At 41.4% G+C, this 19,813-nt stretch overlaps 3 protein-coding genes across 5 annotated transcripts in view; 2 read left to right on the forward strand and 1 right to left on the reverse strand.

Moving 5' to 3' along the window:
- syne1a (spectrin repeat containing, nuclear envelope 1a) overlaps window positions 1-1,346 on the reverse strand; it is a 143,812-nt gene extending 142,466 nt beyond the window's left edge. The window contains 1 exon segment of the mRNA XM_038727544.1: window positions 850-1,346. Coding sequence (XP_038583472.1) covers window positions 850-916 — 67 coding nt within the window. The 5' untranslated portion in view covers window positions 917-1,346.
- Window positions 1,347-5,772: 4,426 nt separating this feature from the next.
- On the forward strand, window positions 5,773-8,426 carry myct1a (myc target 1a). Its single transcript, XM_038727014.1, has 2 exons — window positions 5,773-6,138; window positions 7,093-8,426. The coding sequence occupies exons 1-2, from the start codon at window positions 6,084-6,086 to the stop codon at window positions 7,638-7,640; spliced, it is 603 nt and encodes a 200-aa protein (XP_038582942.1). The 5' UTR covers window positions 5,773-6,083; the 3' UTR covers window positions 7,641-8,426.
- A 683-nt stretch (window positions 8,427-9,109) lies between these two features.
- serac1 (serine active site containing 1) lies at window positions 9,110-19,066 on the forward strand. Of its 3 annotated transcripts, none has more exons than XM_038727011.1 (17): window positions 9,110-9,194; window positions 9,788-9,898; window positions 10,044-10,080; window positions 10,207-10,349; window positions 10,769-10,858; window positions 11,522-11,653; window positions 11,751-11,872; window positions 14,955-15,083; window positions 15,179-15,292; window positions 15,689-15,851; window positions 16,227-16,377; window positions 16,469-16,610; window positions 16,821-16,921; window positions 17,220-17,317; window positions 17,498-17,680; window positions 17,778-17,921; window positions 18,075-19,066. In XM_038727011.1, the coding sequence occupies exons 2-17, from the start codon at window positions 9,805-9,807 to the stop codon at window positions 18,209-18,211; spliced, it is 1,980 nt and encodes a 659-aa protein (XP_038582939.1). In that variant the 5' UTR covers window positions 9,110-9,194; window positions 9,788-9,804; the 3' UTR covers window positions 18,212-19,066. The 3 variants fall into 3 exon arrangements, with proteins under 3 accessions (XP_038582939.1, XP_038582941.1, XP_038582940.1); XM_038727013.1 differs by having other exon boundaries at window positions 9,180-9,194; window positions 9,762-9,898; XM_038727012.1 differs by lacking the exon at window positions 9,110-9,194 and having other exon boundaries at window positions 9,229-9,898.
- The last annotated feature ends 747 nt before the right edge of the window (window positions 19,067-19,813 follow it).

Here is a 19,813-nt window from a genome sequence, read left to right on the forward strand (position 1 = left end):
AGGTGAGATAAGATAAGAACGCTGGAATTACTCATTTTAATGTGTCAAATGTTTAAACGAATCAAGACATAAATTCATGCCAGTGTTATAGCAAGTTATATGTACAGTAGACTGAGGATATGACTGTCCACAATAAGACAGTCCTGCTACAACATCAGAGAAATATACTTCATCCTGTCAGCTTCTCTGGGGATTAGCTTTGTTATTGTCTGCTTCCCTGTCTATCCACATACAGACACACACACACACACGCGCACACCCAGCAAACACCCAGCTACCATGTGCACACATAAATACAGAAAGTAAGTACATACAAGATCAATACAATAATACAATCTCTCACACGCTGGCTCACTTAATCCAATTTGCTGTGGTTGTTTCTTTCCCACAAAAAAGAAAAAGTATTATTTTTGTGGCATTAAATCTGCAACACTGCACATTTCTATGCACAAGACTAACAGCTGCATGCATCCCATCTCTATTCTCAATCATGAGGAAACAACTCCACAGAAAGTAAAGCAAACTAAAACACTGATTGAAACTGGACGTTACCTAAAAATGTCCAATGTACTTGAGTACTGCATACTGTGACATTGCATATCCCATTCAGTTATGTCCTTCGCATATCACACATTTATAAGTCATGTGAACTTGAATTCCAACACTCCACAGATAAGACTTACAGGGTCATGAGCAGAAAGGATAAGATGCAGGAAAGACATTTTTGTAGTAACAGTAAGTGTATTTAGCTCATACTGTTTTGCTGTGTCATGCCAAGCACTAGGTCACCTCTAAAAACACTGCAAACCCAGGTGGAGGGGTGTGAGTGAGTAAGCATTTTACATCTACCTTGCAGCTTCTGCATCACGTTGGCAATATCCTGAGCAGCATGTCCGTAGTGCCTGGGTGATGCCATGCCACTGTCCTGAGGAAACCAAAGTCACGTCAACTCCTGTGCGTCACCCTGGCAAGGCTCTCATGCTGTGATCACGAGTGAGGATTTGGCAGCAGTAGTTTTGTATTTTCACATTGACTGCAGGCTATAAAGACTGAAGCGTGTCCATGTTGCTGTGTTTCTCTTTTCAAGTCATCCCTGTTGCAGCAGCAGCCTGCAATCCTCACACTAAGTGAAGCTCCTCCCCTGATGATGATGATGATGATGTAAGTGCATACTGTATGTATATAGTGTATGTCTATGCTCGCCTTGCCTGAGCCTTTTACTTCTGCAGGCAAGATTGCTTCCTGGTCTGCATGCACTGCCACCTGCTGTCCAATGAAAAGAATTGCTTTCCCTTCTCATTGAGACATCAGGACCAATAGAGAGTATCTTCTCATGCCTACTGGTTCCACTGTGAGAGATGTGTGTCTGTTATATTTGTGAGTGTGGGAGAGAAGGTGACAGAGTGAGAGAGAAAGAGAAGAGAGAACAGAATTAGCTGCGGCAAACCTCGCCTATGACACAGTAACACACTTGTTACTTCATGTGAATTTAGGAAAAGCCGGCATCCTGACTATGTTATAAGTAAAATCCACCGATAAACATAACTGACGCTGTTCCTGCGACAATAAGGTCTACAAACACAGAGAATTGCTTATATAAAGGATTTGAATTGATAATCTCTGAGTGACTGGTTTTTGTGGGCTACTAGAATACTGGTTTGAAATATTACATCAGCTGTAAATGAGTTTTATTTGACAGGGTGGTTAAAGCAAAATATGAAAATCTCTATTGGCTCATAATTTAATAATTTGTTTTATTAGGTGCAATGCCTCCTGACATTAGAATATTGAGAATAACTGCTTAAAAAGTCATGACAAGGAATTGGAAGCAAAAGGAAAGCCTAAGTATAAACATTGTACTGTATACGATATATATACAGTGTATGTACAGTATATGTATGCATGAGCTTACCGCGCTTATCTGAGATGCACTATTTTTCCTTTCTTTCACTTTTGTGTTCTACTTTATTGTGTATATTATTATTATGTTATTTTCTTTTTATTAACTGAATTATTAGAAGTGGTTCAGGGTTAAAGGGGGATTTGTTCCAGTTCACATATCAAATCCTTGACAACTTCTCTAAAACATTTCCATTAAAATAAAATGTGAATACACATGTTTGCAGCTGGAAAGGACAATCAGCGAAACAATTAAACCTAACACACCTCTGCCAATAAAACCTTACTCCAAAACATATCTACGATATGCTACTGCACAGCGGATCAATGCCACTCTTTGAAATGCAGGAGGGAGGTGTGATGAACCACTAGGCTCTGAGCACTTATCGCAAGGTGTAATCCCATTAGACAAGTCCTTTCATCATCATCTCAGGAGAGCGCTAAAACGAGCTGAAAGGGGAGCTACACTGCTCTGCCACAGTGTCATTCAATAAAGTGAGAGATAGAAGCTGATAAATGATCATTTATTGCAGATTCTCACACTGAATAAATGTACAGATGTGGGGAATGTTGAATTTAATCTGTTGTGATGACAACGTTGTGCAATCTGATTAATTTATGGAATGGCTTTATGTTTATAAACTGAGGTCACTGGGAGCAGGTGAATGAGGGTGATTTTATGGATATGAGGGTGATTTTATACATGTGAATCTACAGGACAACAGAACAGCCCACCATGTTTTTGGGAGTCCAGATTTCTAGATCTCTGCATTGTCTAGGCTACCTTTTGAAGCTCTGCTATACACCATTTGTTTATAGTAACTGAGTAAACATGATGTTTACTGTGGGGAAAAAACACTGGTGTCGGGGGAGGGGTGGTTATTTAGATTTAGGAATTGTTGAACATGAAAAACTATAATTAGCAGACAGAAGGTATTACTGCAGCTATTATTGGTAAAACTCACCACCAAATAAATTATATGCCCAAGTTTCTCCATATTGTCAATAAAAAATGATCATTTATGGCCTGTATAGAGGGCAAAAATATAATATATATAATATATTATATGCCTGACAAATAGCAACTGTCATACCAGGGGCAAATCAATTACCATGGTAGTTTACCCTCAACCCACTCAGTAACAACTAAATCAGCACTTCATCATAATAAATGTGCATATGAATCTAACCATTTTGTAGTTATGTTGTCAGAATCAGCCATTTGACTTTCCAGCATGATACATTGTTGGTTTGCATTGAATTGCCTGGCTCTTCTGCAGCACGGACGGACTGCTGATTCCTACATTTTTACGCAGCTCTGCTCGAGGTGACCTCTATCGCCCAGAGCCCCTCAGGATCAAACAGATTCAGTAAGTAACACACTGCTGCAGCAGAGGAGAGCAGAGAGCAGAGACAAAGCACAGGGGTCAATAGGAAATCTTCCTAGAGTAGCCAAACCCTTCCCTGTTTAGATCCATTTTCTTATCTAATCATTGCACAGGCCGAGAGCTGGGACCAAGACCGCCAGTGTGGTAATCTCTTTCATACACAGTCAGCAGTTTTCTAAAATCTCATTAGGAAGTTCGTTGTCAACCTGCATGTCAAAATCAATATAATGCCATAGAGAGAAATACTGCAATGCTACAAAACTATCTGTCAAAATAAGCCATTTGAGCTAGTAGAGTCTGATTTTGTCTTAAACAAAGTGAACAAATCTTTATATTTACAAATTATGTTACATAAGTTTTACTGCTGTTTGTAACCCAATGTATTAAATGTATGTTATAAGACATCAAAAATATGTGGATTTAATGTGCAACCCCTTTCCACTGTCAGTGGGGAAAAAACGCTCTCACAAATCTTACAAAACCTAGTCATTAAATCACTGTTTATGTTATAGCAGGCCATTCCTTTCCTCAATGTACAGTATGTACTGCTCAAACTATGTGGACAATGATGTAGTGTGTGTATACAATATAATAATCAGTATGCGCAGCTCAGCAGACACACTGTGTAAGGCAATAAGAAGAGCAGTTCATGTTAAATTGTGCATGTTAAACTTGAGATGTTACTGTAGCTCCTACAATTTTTCGGAGGAAAAATACAAGTTGATAAGCAAACCTGTATTGTTTTTTGTTTCATTTGGACTATGAACAGGCTAGTCCGCATGTTTAATGAACGGCTTGGAGGGAGGCATGATGAGATGTGCTCTAAAGTTATCCTGGAGTATTACTCCATCTACTGGTCAAGGAGGGAATAGAAAGAACATGATAAAGACTGTCTCTCCTAGTAGATTGGCATTTCTAACTAACACAGCCTCTCTACATGTAAATAATACTGACCAGAGTAATATTTATTTATATTTAGAAAAAAACATACCATTTCAATTAACTCTTTTCCCTCCTATAACATCTTTATCGTTTATACATAAGTGCTATTCTGGAATGGCACATTGAGAAAAGCTACTGTTTAGCTGATTGATAAGATATCTACAAATTCTACAAACTCTTTACATTTCTGTATAATTTGTAAAACACAACAAACTTTGTTGCTGCCAACAAACTTGAAGTCCTTACAGAAACCTAATTTCCTTATTATGAAGTTAAGGACTGCACACTGTACTTTCCCACCACTGTGCCCAATGACATTTTCAAAAGCCATGAACTTAAGCTATGAACCTTAAAGAATGCCTCCTCCACCTATGAGCAGAGCACACTCCAATTACTCTACAGCAGAACACAATGGCCACACATATTATTATTAGTGTAATGGGTGTTTGTTGGTTATTTTGAACAGGTTTTACAGCAGAGCCAACAATTAAAGGAAGTTCAAGCTTTGGTCCGGCGATTCTCTCTCTTTCTTTATATTATTATGCTAAGACGTTAACAGCTTTCAGCCATCTCAGTGGCACACATAAGATTCTGTCAGGAAATAATAATTTTTCATCTAACTGGATGGGACAAATAGATGACTTGATTAATGCTGAGGTTGAATTTAAGGTGAAGGATGGTTTATGATCAGCTATGGAAAGTAAAATCCCAAACTGATGGGGCAAATGGGCTGGTCTACATTAGATGCATACCAATATGACTACTCGCATCCTTCCTTCTGACCATCTGACTGATGGCCTTGCAGATTTGGGTTGGAGTGGATAAAAACAATGCTGTCTGTGGGATCAACAATGAGTAACATGAGATTTATTTACATTCACTGTCCTGATTGGTAGAATGTAGAAAGTAAAAAATGTTGGTACACTGAAAGAGTAGCTGTGCTGCTTATCAAACTACAATGTTTTTACTGGATCCCTCCAACTGAGAAAAGTACGAGACGTCCAATGCAGGCACTGCTGAGCTGGCAGACACAGTGGAAAGACTGAGCTTACTTAAAAAGATGCTGGAAATCAGAAAACGCAGAAATCCACATGCTCACAGTCTGTTTAAAAATGCAGCAGAGTAGTATGTTTTGCATCATTACAACTGAGTATTAAAAGCACTTACAGTGTTGCCACCATCAATTCCAGCTGTGGTTTTTCCCTTCAACAGCAATTTCAGACACAGGGCTGTAATTGCTGGTACAGCTTATTGCAAAACTGTCGCCCATGGTCTCTGTGGCGAAAGGAAAAAATATGAGAGATTGAAATATTTATCATTGTTAAAAGGAAAAAAAATATTGGTAAAAGTGGTGGGTTTTCCTATGGTGACAGGTTAAGTACTGAGTCTTACGGCGCTGGGGTGATACTGTTTTACATGAATCAACGTGAAGGAAAGGATGGGGGAGGAAGTGATTATAGCAACACCCCGTCTCCCCACCTCCAGGATCTCTGTCCTGAATAGATAAGCCACTCCTGTTGCTAATTTCAAGCAGAAAAGCAGGAAATGTGACAGTGTAGTTTTCCGCTTCCATAAACAAGACTACTGCCAGAGTTAGCCACCAGTCCCGTGTGCCTCTGGGCTGAGTCTCGCTATGAGGGAGACAGACATACAGACAGAGAAAGTGGGCAAGGGACAAAAGAGAGAGAAAGTGAGAGAACAGGAAAGAGTGTAGGCAGAAAGGAAAATCCATCAGAAGAAAAGAGAGACAGGCAAGAGTTGACAGAAGAATAGGAGAAAGAAGAAGAGAGGGTAAACAATAGACTGAATTGAGTTATCAGTCTCTCTTCTTCTCTAACAAAACAGAACAAAGTCATGGCCGAGAACACCACAAATATCTTTCTGGAAATCCTTCAGTCTTTTGATGCTGGTGAGTTTTTTCTAACTTCCCTTCTCTTTTAGCTGGTCTTTTTCCTGCGGTCTCTCTGATTGGCACTGTTGTTCTATCAGGAATTCAAGCTTTAATCACCTCTGCAAGTCATACAATATGTGGTCCTGATTCCTTCTGAAGATTAGTTAGCCAACAAATTAGAATGTTCAAAGATACCCCTTTTTTTGCAAGTTTTACAAATACTTGCTTTAAATCTATATGGTGTTTTCTTAAGTGTTTTCCCTAATTTCATTTCCAGATGACTTTTAACCAGGGTCTCCTTTCCCTTTTCCCAGAGTTAGAGAAAACAACTGCTGTGGAAATATGGGCTGGTAGCAGAGAAGGTTCAGGCTTTATAACTGTATTGAAAGGATATTGATTTGTTTTCCCTGGCAGCAGTCCAACAGGATTTGTCTTAGCTGTTGCATTCTCTCAAGCGCGCTTATGTTGGCACTACTACTTGCAAGGAAAAGTAGCAATGAGCATAAAGTCAGTGTGTTTTTTGAGGGAATGAATTGACGTCAGTTTGATGTCTGCTTGCTCTGGTAAACATTAAAGAGGAAAGCCTGTTGTTATTTTGTCAAGGGGCACCATCTTACAAGACACTGTTGGCAATTGTCCATTTGTTCCAAACAGATGTTTTTTGTAATCTTGGTAAGGGCATAGAGTCGAAATTAAAATTCCTTACATTCCCAGGCGATGATACAAAATACATAAAAACTAAATGTTTATTAAGGCTAAAGTGCATTCAGATGTATAGCATGTACATAACAATTATTAAACAATTGTGCCTCAAAGTGAACCTAAAGAGTAAACAAGTTAATGGGGCATAAGAGCCAAAAATAAAACTAATCACGTAGAAACCAAGTATATAGGGAATGTATGTGAAGGACATATCATATTGAAGCAGATTTCAGAAAATATCCTTTTTCATATGCACTTCTCTCTTCACAGTCCCTCTGATCATAGCTTTCTGTGTCTCCATGGCGGTGGGCCTGGTTTTGGGGGCTCTCGTATATGTGGTCTTGATCTGGATGTCCAGACGCAGAGCAGGCTCTGCCAGCATTACCCGCCGCCCTCCTCGCCAATCACGCACATCTCCCCGCAACCGTCCAGGCTTTAACCGCAACAGCAGCTACGACCGGCGTAGCAACAACAGTTTGGTCAGTGCTGCTTTCAGCTTCCACCGCCAGACTTCCTCCCCAGATCACCTCGATCCACTGGGGCACAAATCCAGCTTCAGGGCCTCTACCTTCCACCCTCTCCTCCAGTGCAGCCAAATTGCAAGGGAAGCAGAGGAGGGGAGCCAGACCACGCTGCCTCGTACACCGACTCTGACCACGTCGACTGGATCAGCCCAAACAGCAGCCCAGCCGGCTGCCACCCCACCCAGACCAGAAACATTTTGGGGTAATAATAGCCTGAGGGGTTTCCATGCTACACAGACCCCACCTCCAGCCTATGAGAGCATTATTAGAGCTTATCAGGAAACACGCACCTGAGAGGAGTGAGAGCACCAGGCTGATTCTTACTAAACCGAGAGTTGTAAATGGACTTACAAATAATACTGGACTAAATCTGTATTGATTTATATGACAAGGTGGAGCAGAGTGGAGCAAACAAGGACATCAAGGTCAATTGTGTACCCTGCTCAACAGAATAATACTCTGAAACAACAATCCGTTTTGTATGTCTTTTGGTTTGTTAATATATCTGTATTATACTTGCCTTTTATCATTCAATACTGAATTATTTATAAACAGTAATTTGACACTCAGCAATATGCCAATTGCTGCTTATGAAAGGAAAATCCCTCTTAAATATTAGCAATCTGTATTTTGGTGTGTTTGACACTTGCGTATGCTTGCACAAACCCTTTTCTAATTTCGACAAGGTGAGAATCTTCAAATACATACTGATGACTGGGCATTTATGCTACAAGGCAAGACTTCTCCTTTGTTCCTGCTGATCATCTAACTACGCAAAAGAGAGAATTAGTGTGCAAGCGTACCCCAAAAGAAAGCGAGTGGTTGTGTCTTAACCTGTAATTAGTAAATTAGAGATGTGTCATTTAGGTGTATATGTAATGCAAAACAGCCAGCTTTTAAATGTTTCTTTTTTCAAAACTGTGTAATTTAGTGTGTCTGTGTGTGTTTGCATGTACAGTGTGTGTGAGCGTGAGAGAGGGAGACACAAAGGTGGACAGAAGGTTTTGTATTTCATATGTGAATGTAGTTTACTGAATTTTGCTCATACGTTTGCAATAAAAGCAAGAATCAAAATCATGACAACTGAGTTTTCCATACCAAGGATGTGGTGTGTCTGCTAGCAAAAAGTAAGGTAACACAAGATATGGACATAATAACATGAACACCTGTAAAATGTTGCAACCCAATACAGTAGTTGTCCAAATAAATACTAACTTAGAGAAGCTCCATTTCTGTAGTTGTGTGTTGTAAATGATCGTATTTTGAGATTGTGTCTTGATTTACAACATTGTATTGTGCACCTTATAAAATAAATACCCAATACAATGCAATCTAATACACCAACACAAATTACAGCCTCATGTCAACCACTCAATACCACTGGCATCAACACTTCTTTCTGTGAACATAATCATTATGATAGTTTGTATTTATTGCATGGTTGTTGTATTGGACTCCATGTGTTTTATTATTTTGTCTACGCCCTTTACGCAGACCTATTACTAACTATGTCCAGTCTGGTCACTATTTCCTGAAAGGGGAACTGGTATTTAACACCGCAGTAAAGTTTGAGCTTCGCAAGAAGAAAGGAAGACCCGCCCTCCTACCAGCAAAAACACATAATTCATCGGATATTTTATTGCATGTCGAATTAATAAAAATGTTCCCAACACACAGTCACACATCCTATTACATAAAGTGTCTGTCTGATACCATTTTAAATATTTTGGTTTCATTTTTTAAGTTAGTTACGGTCGATGACGTATTATTTGTGAGACAAGTTTGTGTTGTGTTTGAACACCGGAGCATTGCGGTCGTCGTTTTAAGACTTCTCAGTCGATAAATAAGGTAATGTCACTCGTTCAACGTTCAAAAATTAAAGAATTAACCCGCACGAACAGTGTATCTTAATCAGTGAACTGGACAGGCTACACGTAGCGTTAGTAAGCTGGTGGTAAACTCTTAAAAGTGAAACGTTAGCCAAATGCTAAGTCTTCAGTAAGTTGACGTTAGCTAACTGTTAATTTAACATTAGTTGTTACAGTTTTACTGCAGTGTTCATGTTAACGCTGAGTATCAAAGGGCTGTCTGTAGTGTAAGCTGAATGATGCGGTCAGACTTATTGTTGCAACTGAAGTAATTATTCCAAGTTTATTGTAGCAAAGTTAGCTAACTTAACGTTAGCTAGAGGACTTGTGAATGATTTATGCATTACATTAGTTGGCTGATTATAGTCAAATGTTAGTGCTGTCGCTTGTTTGGTCATTACAGCCACAAATAGGTGGCTCGCTTAAGTACCAGGGCAATTATATACGTGCTTGTCATTAAATTCGCTTTAGCAAAAGTGTCACTGGCCACACGTATGACTATGCTATGTACATTTCTTGTGTGAGATCGATTTGAATAAGTGGTTAGTCTTCTTTGGTCGTCTGATAACTTAGCCCCATCATACTGGAGGATGTCTGGTGCAGCTCTACGTTTGATCCGCTGTCGGAGACTGAGTACAGCTGGGCCGCCTGGAGTGAAGAAAGTGCTTCAGTGGAAAGATTTAAGTAAGATATTACACATAATTAACACCATTTTTTGTCAGCAATTTCACAGACCTAAGAACTGTACATACATGGAATCAATCTTGATGCTTTTGGGAGAAGAGCTTCAGACTTACCTAATATAGTTTCCTTTTCTACCGAAATTTAGGGAAGGTTGCTAAAGTAACTGGTGCAGTTGTCTTGGGGTAAGTTACAGTATCACATAACATTACAAATTTTAATTTTTATCTCCAATGGTAAAATTTTATCGCTGCAAATTTGTGTGAAAAGAACGATCACTGTGTTACAACTTCTCCATTACCTTTCTACAGGGGCTGTCTTTTTATCACTTATGAAATGGCGGCCTTGGACAAGGCTGTGACCATAAACACTGGTGCAATTCTTCAGGAGAAGTACAAGTCGTACATATATCTGAGAGCCACTCCCTCCGATGAAAAGGAGAACCGCACTGCAGGTAATAAATGTCATTCACCTAGGCCAAAACTGAAAAGAATAAGGCTATATTGAGATTTCGATTAGGTGTATTGTTTTTGGACATTGTCCTACTTCCTAAACCAGCTGGATTATAACTGCACACAGCTTTGCATGTTCAGATGTCCAGTGGCATCTGTTATCGTTACTTCCTGTCTTTCATTCCTTTCCCTCTCTACTGTCTTTTCCTCCTGCATATTTGGGTCAGTCTGTTGACTGATCCCCACTTCCACTGGTCAAGGTTCACTTATTTAATGGAAACAATCACCTACCAACCTTTACTGAGATACCAACTAGCAACCATTATTAAACTGCTTTATTTATCTTGGTAGTGTTTTATAGAAATGAAAATCAGATTTTCTAGGTCATTGTATTAATTTTTTTACACTCCGTCTTTTCCAGAGCTCACACACAAAGCAAGGAGGGAACTCCATAAGGCAGTAAGGCGGTTTCTGGAAATGTCATCTAGGATTTTGATGCAATCCCTAGATGGTAAGAGACCAAAAGTTGTCAATATACAGTACCAGAAAATCATACTGTAAGTGCACAGTGTGAAACAGCAGTGCCTCTCAGCCTCTCCTGTTTCTAAGAATGTAAAGCAGACAGTGTTGTTAATAGAAGCACAAATATTTATTCTCAGAAAAAAAACTAGTTGCCCAGTCATTTTTGTCCAAAGGAAACACCTGCCTTGTACATGCACATCCTGTTTTAAAGGTCACATTTTTGCATTAATGTGTATATTGCGCAATTAGCTGTAATACATGATTGTTTTGTTAACCTTTATATTCACTGTGTGAATCATTCATTACTTTTAATGTATAATGTATGTCTTTTGGAGCGATTTGAGTTTATAGAAATGTTTTTTATGAAATTATATTCCAGTAAGATATCAATAAATTAACTTTTGACTTTTAAAAAATTTAATAGCTGCCAAGTTGATGACACAAGGTTTGAAACCACAAGGTTTGTAACTTCCTAGCTGTTGTAATAATCTGAAAGGGGTATTGTAGATACTGGTAGTTAGTCACAGCAGATATAGTTTGAATTCCAGTCTGTGATTCCGTAGTGCCTTTAAGAATATTTGTAGCACCGTTTTACCCACTTGTTCTTGTAAATGTTCAGCCCATCAGTTTGTTCTCTATTTGTATGTCTTAGAGCACTTTAGCCATGTGGATGCAGACCCACATGAGGTGGCATTATGGGTCTTACTGAAGAGGACACAGTCAGCCAATAAAGCCATCAGACTACAGGCTGTACAGGACCTTGCAAACAATCACCACTGGCGTGGTAAGATACACAAAGATTGTTGCATATCACTTCAGGTTTACCATTTACACAAGTTAAGTAAGGTGGGATTAGTTCACACCTGTTGTCAATAACGCAGACTACCAGTACCAGACAGCAGCCCAGATTATAGACCAGCGAACAGCAGTGGCCCTGGCCCGGACTCCTCAGGTAGACCTTCGGTTCTTTCTGCGCACTCCTGCACTGCCTGACCAGGAGGATGTAAGTATCTCATCTCTGTAGAATAGTCTATTATGTGGAATACCTCTATATCACTTGTAAACCACTCTCATTCACATGCTTTGTTTCTATACTAAACATGGGCTCTACATTTGTGTATTAAGAGTTCCCCTTCGAGGGAACTCGAACTGCGTCGGTGACGACACTATGGGAACGCCTCTGGGGGTGGCAGGGCTGAAACATGAATGAAACTACTCCAATCCTATTGGTGTTGCTAGAACGGTAGCGTGTGACGGCGTAACTGGAGGCTTATATAAGCACGCCGGCACACAGGACACATTAGCTCTTTTCTATTCAGCAGGCACTCTGGCATGTTTAGAAAGACCACGGGGTGGTCTGGACTGCAGTGCACTCAGGCGGAGCCAGGTGTTGGAACAAGACGTTTTCTCTCTACTGAACAAGGGGGCCATAGAACGCATACCCCAGCCAGTCAGGGAGTCCGGGTTCTACAGCCGGTACTTCATAGTTCCCAAGAAGGACGGAGGATCGCGTCCGATTTTAGATCTACAGCTCCTGAACAAATCTCTGAGGAGATTCAGATTTGAGATGCTCACCATCCCCGCCATCGTCAGTCAGATTCAATCCGAGGATTGGTTTGTCACGATAGATCTACAAGACGCATATTTCCACATCTCCATCCATCCCTCTCACAGGAAGTTCCTGAGGTTCGCCTACGGGGGCGTGGCATACCAGTATCGGGTTCTCCCGGCCTAGCACTCTCTCCTTGCACGTTCACCAAATGTATGGATGCAGCTCTGGCCCCAATGAGGCTCCAGGGCATCCGCATACTGAACTACATCGACGACTGGCTTATTCTGGCCCAGTCTCGAGAGTTAGCGGTTCGGCATCGAGATGTCGTCCTCGCCCACCTTCGGCGTTTGGGGCTGCGGCTCAACACAAAGAAGAGCATGCTGACACCCCGTTCCTAGGGGTGGTGTGGAACTCGATGACGATGCGGGCCCACCTGTCGCCTGCATGCGTCGGGTCCATTGTGTCCTCAGTAACCAGGATAAAGCTAGGCCGCTCCATCACTGTGAAAAACTTTCAGAGAGTGTTGGGTCTCATGGCAGCAGCGTCCAGCGTAATCCCGTCTGGCCTGCTGCACATGAGAGCCCTGCAGTGGTGGTTAAAATCCAAGGGATTCTCCCCAAGGGGAAATCCATTCCGTCGGATACAGATTACGAGCAGGTGCCTTTGTTCTCTGTCAGTATGGAAGAAACCTTGGTTCCTGTCCCACAATTATTTCGACAGATGCCTCACTCACGGGATGGGGCGCGGTCACGGACGGCCGCTTCACGAGTGGCTCCTGGGAGGAGCATCATTTCTCTTGGCACATAAATTGCCTAGAAATGTTGGTGGTTTTCAGAGCTCTGAGGAGTTTTCTGCCCTCTCTCCGCGGTCGCCATGTCCTTGTCAGGACCAACAACACGGCAGTGGTGGCCTATTTGAATCACCAGGGGGGTCTGCACTCGCGCCCATTACACAAAACTGCCGCATCGGATCCTCCTGTGGTCCCAGCAGACTGCTGTCCCTCAGAGCAATGTACATCCCTGGGACACAGAATCAAAGAGCAGACCTGCTGTCGAGACAGGGGCTGAGGCCCGGGGAATGAGGGGGCCCAGTTCCTGGGAGGCGGGCCGCACGGCAGGAACAGTCGAGACGCTGCTCAGCTCCAGAGCAGGATGTACGGCCTAAAGTGAAATGTGTTTGCCACCTGGTGCAGAGAACGAGCGGTGTACCCAGTTACTATGGTACTGGAGTTCCTCCAGGACCGTTTCTCTGCTGGCCTTTCCCCATCCACACTCAAGGTATATGTGGCTGCCGTGGCGGCGTTCCACACCCCTCTGAGTGATGGGCCTCTGGGGAGGCTTCCACTGGTCGTGCGCTTCCTCCGTGGAGCTGGAGGATGAGACCCGTGACCCGGTCCAGGCTTCCCACCTGGGACCTGGCGGTGGTTCTCGAAGCGCTGGCTGAGGCCCCCTTCGAACCCCTGGAGTAGGCTGAGGCCAAGCACCTGACCCTTAAGATGGCCTTTCTCCTCGCTATCACCTCTCTGAGGAGGGTTGGGGATCTCCAGGCACTTTCGGTGTCTCCGCAATGCCTGGAGTTTGCCCCGGGGAGGGTCAGAGCCATCCTGCACCCCTTTCCGGGCTATGTCCCTAAAGTCCCTTCCAGGTTGGCAGGGTCCACGGTGCTGCAGGTGTTTCATCCCCCACCTCATGTGACGGCGGAGGACGGGAGACTTCATCTGCTCTGCCCGGTCAGAGCACTGAGTATTTACACTCTGAGGTCTTCCCGGTGGAGGAAAGCAGACCAGTTGCTGGTGTGTTTTGGGTCCCCCAAGGCTGGGCTCCCCGCTTCCAAACACACAATCAGCAACTGGATTGTTTAGACTATTTCCCTGGCCTATCAGGTGCACGGGTTACCTTCACCTATGGCCGTAAGGGTGCACTCTACTCGAGGCATGGCGGCTTCTAGGGCCCTCCTCGCAGGGTGTCGCTCCAGGATTTGTGTGACGCGGCTGGCTGGGCCACCCCTCACACCTTCATCCAGTTCTACAGTCTGGACCTTCCTTCTGCACCCCGCACCCGTGCGCTCTCCTCCTAGTCATGCCGTCAGGTGCTGCACGCTGGGGGCAGGCGGGGTTTCGGCGCGGCCTAAGTGGGTAGTCTCGTTCCCATAGTGTCATCACCGACGCAGTTCGAGTTCCCTCGAAGGGGAACGTCTCGGGGTACATATGTAACCCTTGTTCCCCGAGAAGGGGAACGAGACACTGCGTCGGTCCATCACACCTCACCCCGCCTGGAGCGCCTTGCTTCATAGAAAAGGGCTAATGTGTCCTCTGTGCCGGCTTGCTTATATACGCCTCCAGTTACGCCGTCACACGCTACCGTTCTAGCAACACCAATAGGATTGGAGTAGTTTCATTCATGTTTCAGCCCTGCCACGCCCAGAGGCGTTCCCGTAGTGTCGTCACCGACGCAGTGTCTCGTTCCCCTTCTCGGGGAACAAGGGTTACAGTTGTATATAAGATGATAACTTAGATGTGTTAACTTCTTCACAGGGTTTGTCAGCAGAGGATGGTCTCAGGCAGCTGCTGGGGTCTCTGCCTCAGTCTGAGGTGGACAAATGTGTTCAGTACTTCACCTCACTGGCCCTCAGAGAGAGCACCCAGTCCTTGGCAGCACAACGGGTAACTGAGACAGAAAGACGGATTCACACATGAACTTCTCTAAAATCCAAATCTTTAAATCCTCCTTTTTATACGTACACTCTCTTATGTTACAGGGTGGTCTGTGGTGTTTTGGTGGTAATGGGCTGCCTTACGCTCAGAGCCTCACCTCTGTTCCTTCTGAGAAGGTGGAATCCTTCTACCTACAGGCACTGGTACAGCACTCAAAGGTAATGATGGCCATCAAGCATCTAAATATGATCTGGAGTTATTAAACTGATATTTATCAATTAAACACCACACCGATGTGCATTCAACAGCACATTTTGTTCATAGTCAAGATTTAAAAGTAAAAGGCTAATTTAAAACACAAAGCACTTTTGTTTTAGATCAGTTAATCTTGTCAGCATGCAAGTATTTATGGAACAGTGTTTTTTGTAAACATACTCTTTGAATTTCATTGTTTTCTGAGCAGAAACGAGTAGTATCTCTCCAGTTAATTTGCTCCATACCTACACAACAATCTCAGTGAGTTGGACTAACTCTTGTGGAGACTGTGGTTGATTTTGGTTGCTAGGTAAGGTGAATAAATGTTCTGAACTTAATGAAATGCATCTTGTCTGCAGGTCCAGAGCCACTGTGACCACATAGTTGCCAGTGGAGGTCTGCAGCTCCTCCAGAGGATTTATCAGCTTCGTAGAGACTCCCTAAAGATTCAGAGGAACATTGTTCGCATAATAGGAAATCTGGCACTCAATGAAAGCGTTCACCAGGCTATAGCCCGGTCCGGTAAATCTGCCACTCATCTGATTTATTCCATGGACAGTTCTGGTTATGTGTAATCTTGACTGGGTGTACTAAGGAATTGTTAAAAACAAGCTCTACTGCCTATTTTTCCATGTCCCTATTTAATGGTGAACATTTAATCTTCACCATTACATAGACTTTATCCTTCAAATGTCAGATGGTATTTTTTTTATTATTATAATCACCACCACAGCTATCAACTGTTGGTCAACCCAGACATACTTTGCAGGGTTCAAATTGTTTCTGTTTTTCATTAATGCTTAATACTTTTTGTCCCAATTGTATTAAATGAAAACTCAACAACTGATTATAAAAGGATCCCCCCTCCCCCCCTTTCCCATTATATGACCCCTTCAGGGTGGGTGTCTGTCCTGGCTGAGATGATGCAGTCTCCTCATGCCATGCAGGCGTCTCATGCAGCACGCGCTCTGGCCAACCTGGATAGGGAGACGGTGAAAGAGAAATACCAAGATGGTGTCTATATCCTTCACCCGCAAACACGTGGCAAGTAGGAAAACAATTAATTCGTAAATGTATTAATTTTAATTTTATTTTATATGTAAACCCACACTTATCTTTGACAATGTGTTAATTTCCAGCCAGCCAATCAAAGCAGACGTGCTCTTCATCCATGGGATTCTAGGGGCAGCTTTTAAGACGTGGAGGCAGAAGGATCCCAGTACGGTAGAGGAAGAGAAGGAGGCTGAAAGCAAGGATGACTACACAGAGTGCTGGCCAAAGGTGAAAGATCCACCTAATCTTTCCTTTAATTACTCTGGAGTAGTAATAGAGGTGTATATCCATGTTTTTCCTTCTATAATGCATATTATTTAGGGGACACTCAATAGTGTCTAGTTTGTTCAATGAAATATGTGGTCTAATGTAGATTTTGATTATTCTTCAGGAAAATTAATCATCTCTAACTGTTATTGTGTCCTCTTTTATTTGCAGTCATGGTTAGCTGCTGACTGTCCAAATCTGAGAGTGCTATCAGTGGAGTATGACAGTCACCTCAGTGACTGGATGGCCCACTGTCCCGCGGAGAATCGGAGGTGAGGAATCTGTAGTTCACTGGCTGTTAAGTATAAAATATTGTAGGGCTGGGCATATATGGGAATAGTCTCTGTTATTGGAGAGATTTATTTTGCTTAACACCTTTATTTACTAATAGTAATCTTCATACTTTGCACAACTTATCCAACATCATGACTATTTAAAGCTAATTAAGCTACCATTCTTAATTAAATTAAATGCTTTATTATCATCCCAAATGTTCCAGTATTCATTACACAAAATTCCAAAAGAGTGAATGAGTGACTGTTGATTAATTCTATGCTTTTGTCTCTTCAGGAAGTCCTTGGCCTACAGAAGTCGAGAGCTGCTAAAGAAGTTAAAGCTAGCAGGAGTTGGGGAGAGGCCTGTGGTCTGGGTAGCCCACAGTATGGGAGGTATTTTGTCAGAACTTTCCTTCCACAAGCATGTCAGATTTTTACTCATCCCTTGAACACAACATGAAAAACAAATGTATTGGTCTTATTTCACCCGTGCACCTACATGTGATTGTATTTGTCTGATTTAAAAGTTGTGCGCCCTGTCTGTCTGTCCCTTGTGTTTGATTTTACCATCAGGATTGCTTGTGAAGAAAATGCTGCTGGATGCCTCAGAGGACCCAGATATGCGTGGACTGTTAAAGAACACTAAGGGCATTATGTTCTATAGTGTTCCTCACCACGGTACCTTTATGGCAGAGTACTCAGTCAATGTTAGATATCTCCTCTTTCCATCTATAGAAGTCAGAGAACTTTGTAAAGGTAAGTGAATAGATTTAATTTTTATTATCCAAGACTGTTTGTGTTTAATAGAAATTGTTCAATATCTACTATGAGTTGTTGTCTGTGTATTTTTAAGACTCACCAGCACTGCGAAACCTGAATGAGAACTTCCTGAACATGGCCAAAGAAAAGGAATTCAAGGTGCTGAGTTTTGCAGAGAAGCTGCCAACAAACATTGGACCCATGATCAAGATACTCGTGGTACCGACACAGTCAGCAAGTATGTAACGCTAATGACTGTGGGAAATAAGACACATCTATCTGATTTGTATTGCTTAACTACGAATGCATGAGCAAACAGAGCATAGATCTTGAAATCTATGTGTCTGTAATCTTTTCCATTTACCTTGAGCCTGCTACGGTTTGCTTTCAGATCTCGGCATCGGGGACCTCATCGAGGTGGACGTAGATCATCTTAACATCTGCAAGCCAGAGAAGAAGGACTCATTTTTGTACAAGCGCAGCCTCCAGTTTATCCAGGAAGCACTGCAGAGCTACATCAGCCACTAACTAAAATATATGAACACAAACACTGATACATGTTTACTTGAAATGGAGGAAATCACCGTCACCCACCCCACCCCTGAACCAAGAGGAAACATAACTGCCTCTCCTTGTTGCACATAATGTGATCATATCATAATTAGGGAAATTACATTAATTTTACACATTGATTTTTGTGAAGAATTGACAGTTATGATGAAAGAAACCTGGGATTTTTATTTTGTTTTCCTAGTCATCCTATTAGATTGGTCTTTCTCACTGCAAAGTTGTTGAATTTTAAAATTTCTGTATTTTTAAAAGAACAATGTTTACAGGTTCAGTTAATTAAATATTCTAACTTTTATTTTAAGGCACTTTGTTACATTTCAACTTAGTATGTTAAGCTGGTTAGTCTATCATTATACTATATTTAATTAAAGAAGCACTGACATGTTATTGCCATTTATGTTCCTTAGTATTTTGACCAGTGATAGATTTATTTCTAAATGTATGTATTTTATTTAACTAGAGGATTATAGTTCTATTGTCTGCCAAAATATAGGCTATTCCTTCCTGTACCTCAAATGGACCTGTATTAATATTCATTCAGTTTGCTTTATTTATGGGACTAAGCTCAAATTGCCACTAGCAATGCTGACAATGAATAAATGTATGAGGTTGGAGGCTTTATTTGACTTGTCTATGCACTGAATCATAGTCATTTCAAAGCAGCTTTGCAATGTATAGCACATCTGAATGTGTTTTTTCTTTTTACAATATTAATACTTGAGTGTTCTGAAATATACAATGCCATGCTTTCCCCTTCAGTGGTAAAACTGAAGAAATAAACGACATTGTTCTTAAGCAATGTGACCATATAAACGGTGAGACTATAAATATGCCTAATGTAGATGTTTCTATACTTTAGTATATATGCTTTTAAATCTCTGGGTGTATTACACTATTGTGTTGTAAATCATTGAGCATGACTGCTTCGTGGTACTGTCAGACTTATAATTATTGCATCAGTGTGATGTAGTGCTGAACAGTTAATCGAAATCTTATCGAAATCGCAATATGGCCTACTTTAATTTTCTTATCACAGAATGCGCATTCTTTATTAAAGGTAAAAAGTGCAGAGGTCCTGGCCTACACATCATATTCTACATATTTAAGAAAACATCTTTTTTTGGTACAGATCCCCTTCAAAATACCCATAATCATTTTAATATGTTTTTAAATTAATATAATGGCATAAAGTTCCCTTCAACATCTTAAATCATATAATTGATAGATCAGTCAAAATAATCACAATCATATTTTTTTCAAAATCACCTTTATTTGTCCAATTAATTCACTGTATTGGCCAAAAGCAAACATTCCAAATTGGTTAATTAATCTATCAACAGCTTCTCAATATATTTAAGAAACTTTTATGTTGTGTAATAATATAGCAATTAAAAGTACTTAATTGTGATAAAGAATTTTATCATAACTGTTTCAGCATTGATAAATTTAGTATAACTATTTTTATGAATGGTACAAATAGGCACTTAAATACAAGTATGCAGCTTTCTCCAAGCAGCGAGGAACCACAGGAAGAAGTTATGACACATCAACACAATTAAT

This window comes from Micropterus salmoides, unplaced genomic scaffold (assembly GCF_014851395.1).
Source record: "Micropterus salmoides isolate LMB-PRFRI ecotype aquatic unplaced genomic scaffold, ASM1485139v1 Ms_hic_scaffold_18, whole genome shotgun sequence".
Taxonomy (NCBI): domain Eukaryota; kingdom Metazoa; phylum Chordata; class Actinopteri; order Centrarchiformes; family Centrarchidae; genus Micropterus; species Micropterus salmoides.

Excerpts from the sequence above, each read along its gene's own strand:
- myct1a (XM_038727014.1), top strand. The coding sequence starts at position 6,084 with ATGGCCGAGAACACCACAAATATCTTTCTGGAAATCCTTCAGTCTTTT. Across the intron at positions 6,139-7,092 it reads CCTTCAGTCTTTTGATGCTG|TCCCTCTGATCATAGCTTTC; the intron begins GTGAGTTTTTTC and ends CTCTCTTCACAG.
- serac1 (XM_038727011.1), top strand. The coding sequence starts at position 9,805 with ATGTCTGGTGCAGCTCTACGTTTGATCCGCTGTCGGAGACTGAGTACA. Across the intron at positions 15,293-15,688 it reads CACTGGTACAGCACTCAAAG|GTCCAGAGCCACTGTGACCA; the intron begins GTAATGATGGCC and ends TCTTGTCTGCAG. Across the intron at positions 17,922-18,074 it reads GGTACCGACACAGTCAGCAA|ATCTCGGCATCGGGGACCTC; the intron begins GTATGTAACGCT and ends GTTTGCTTTCAG.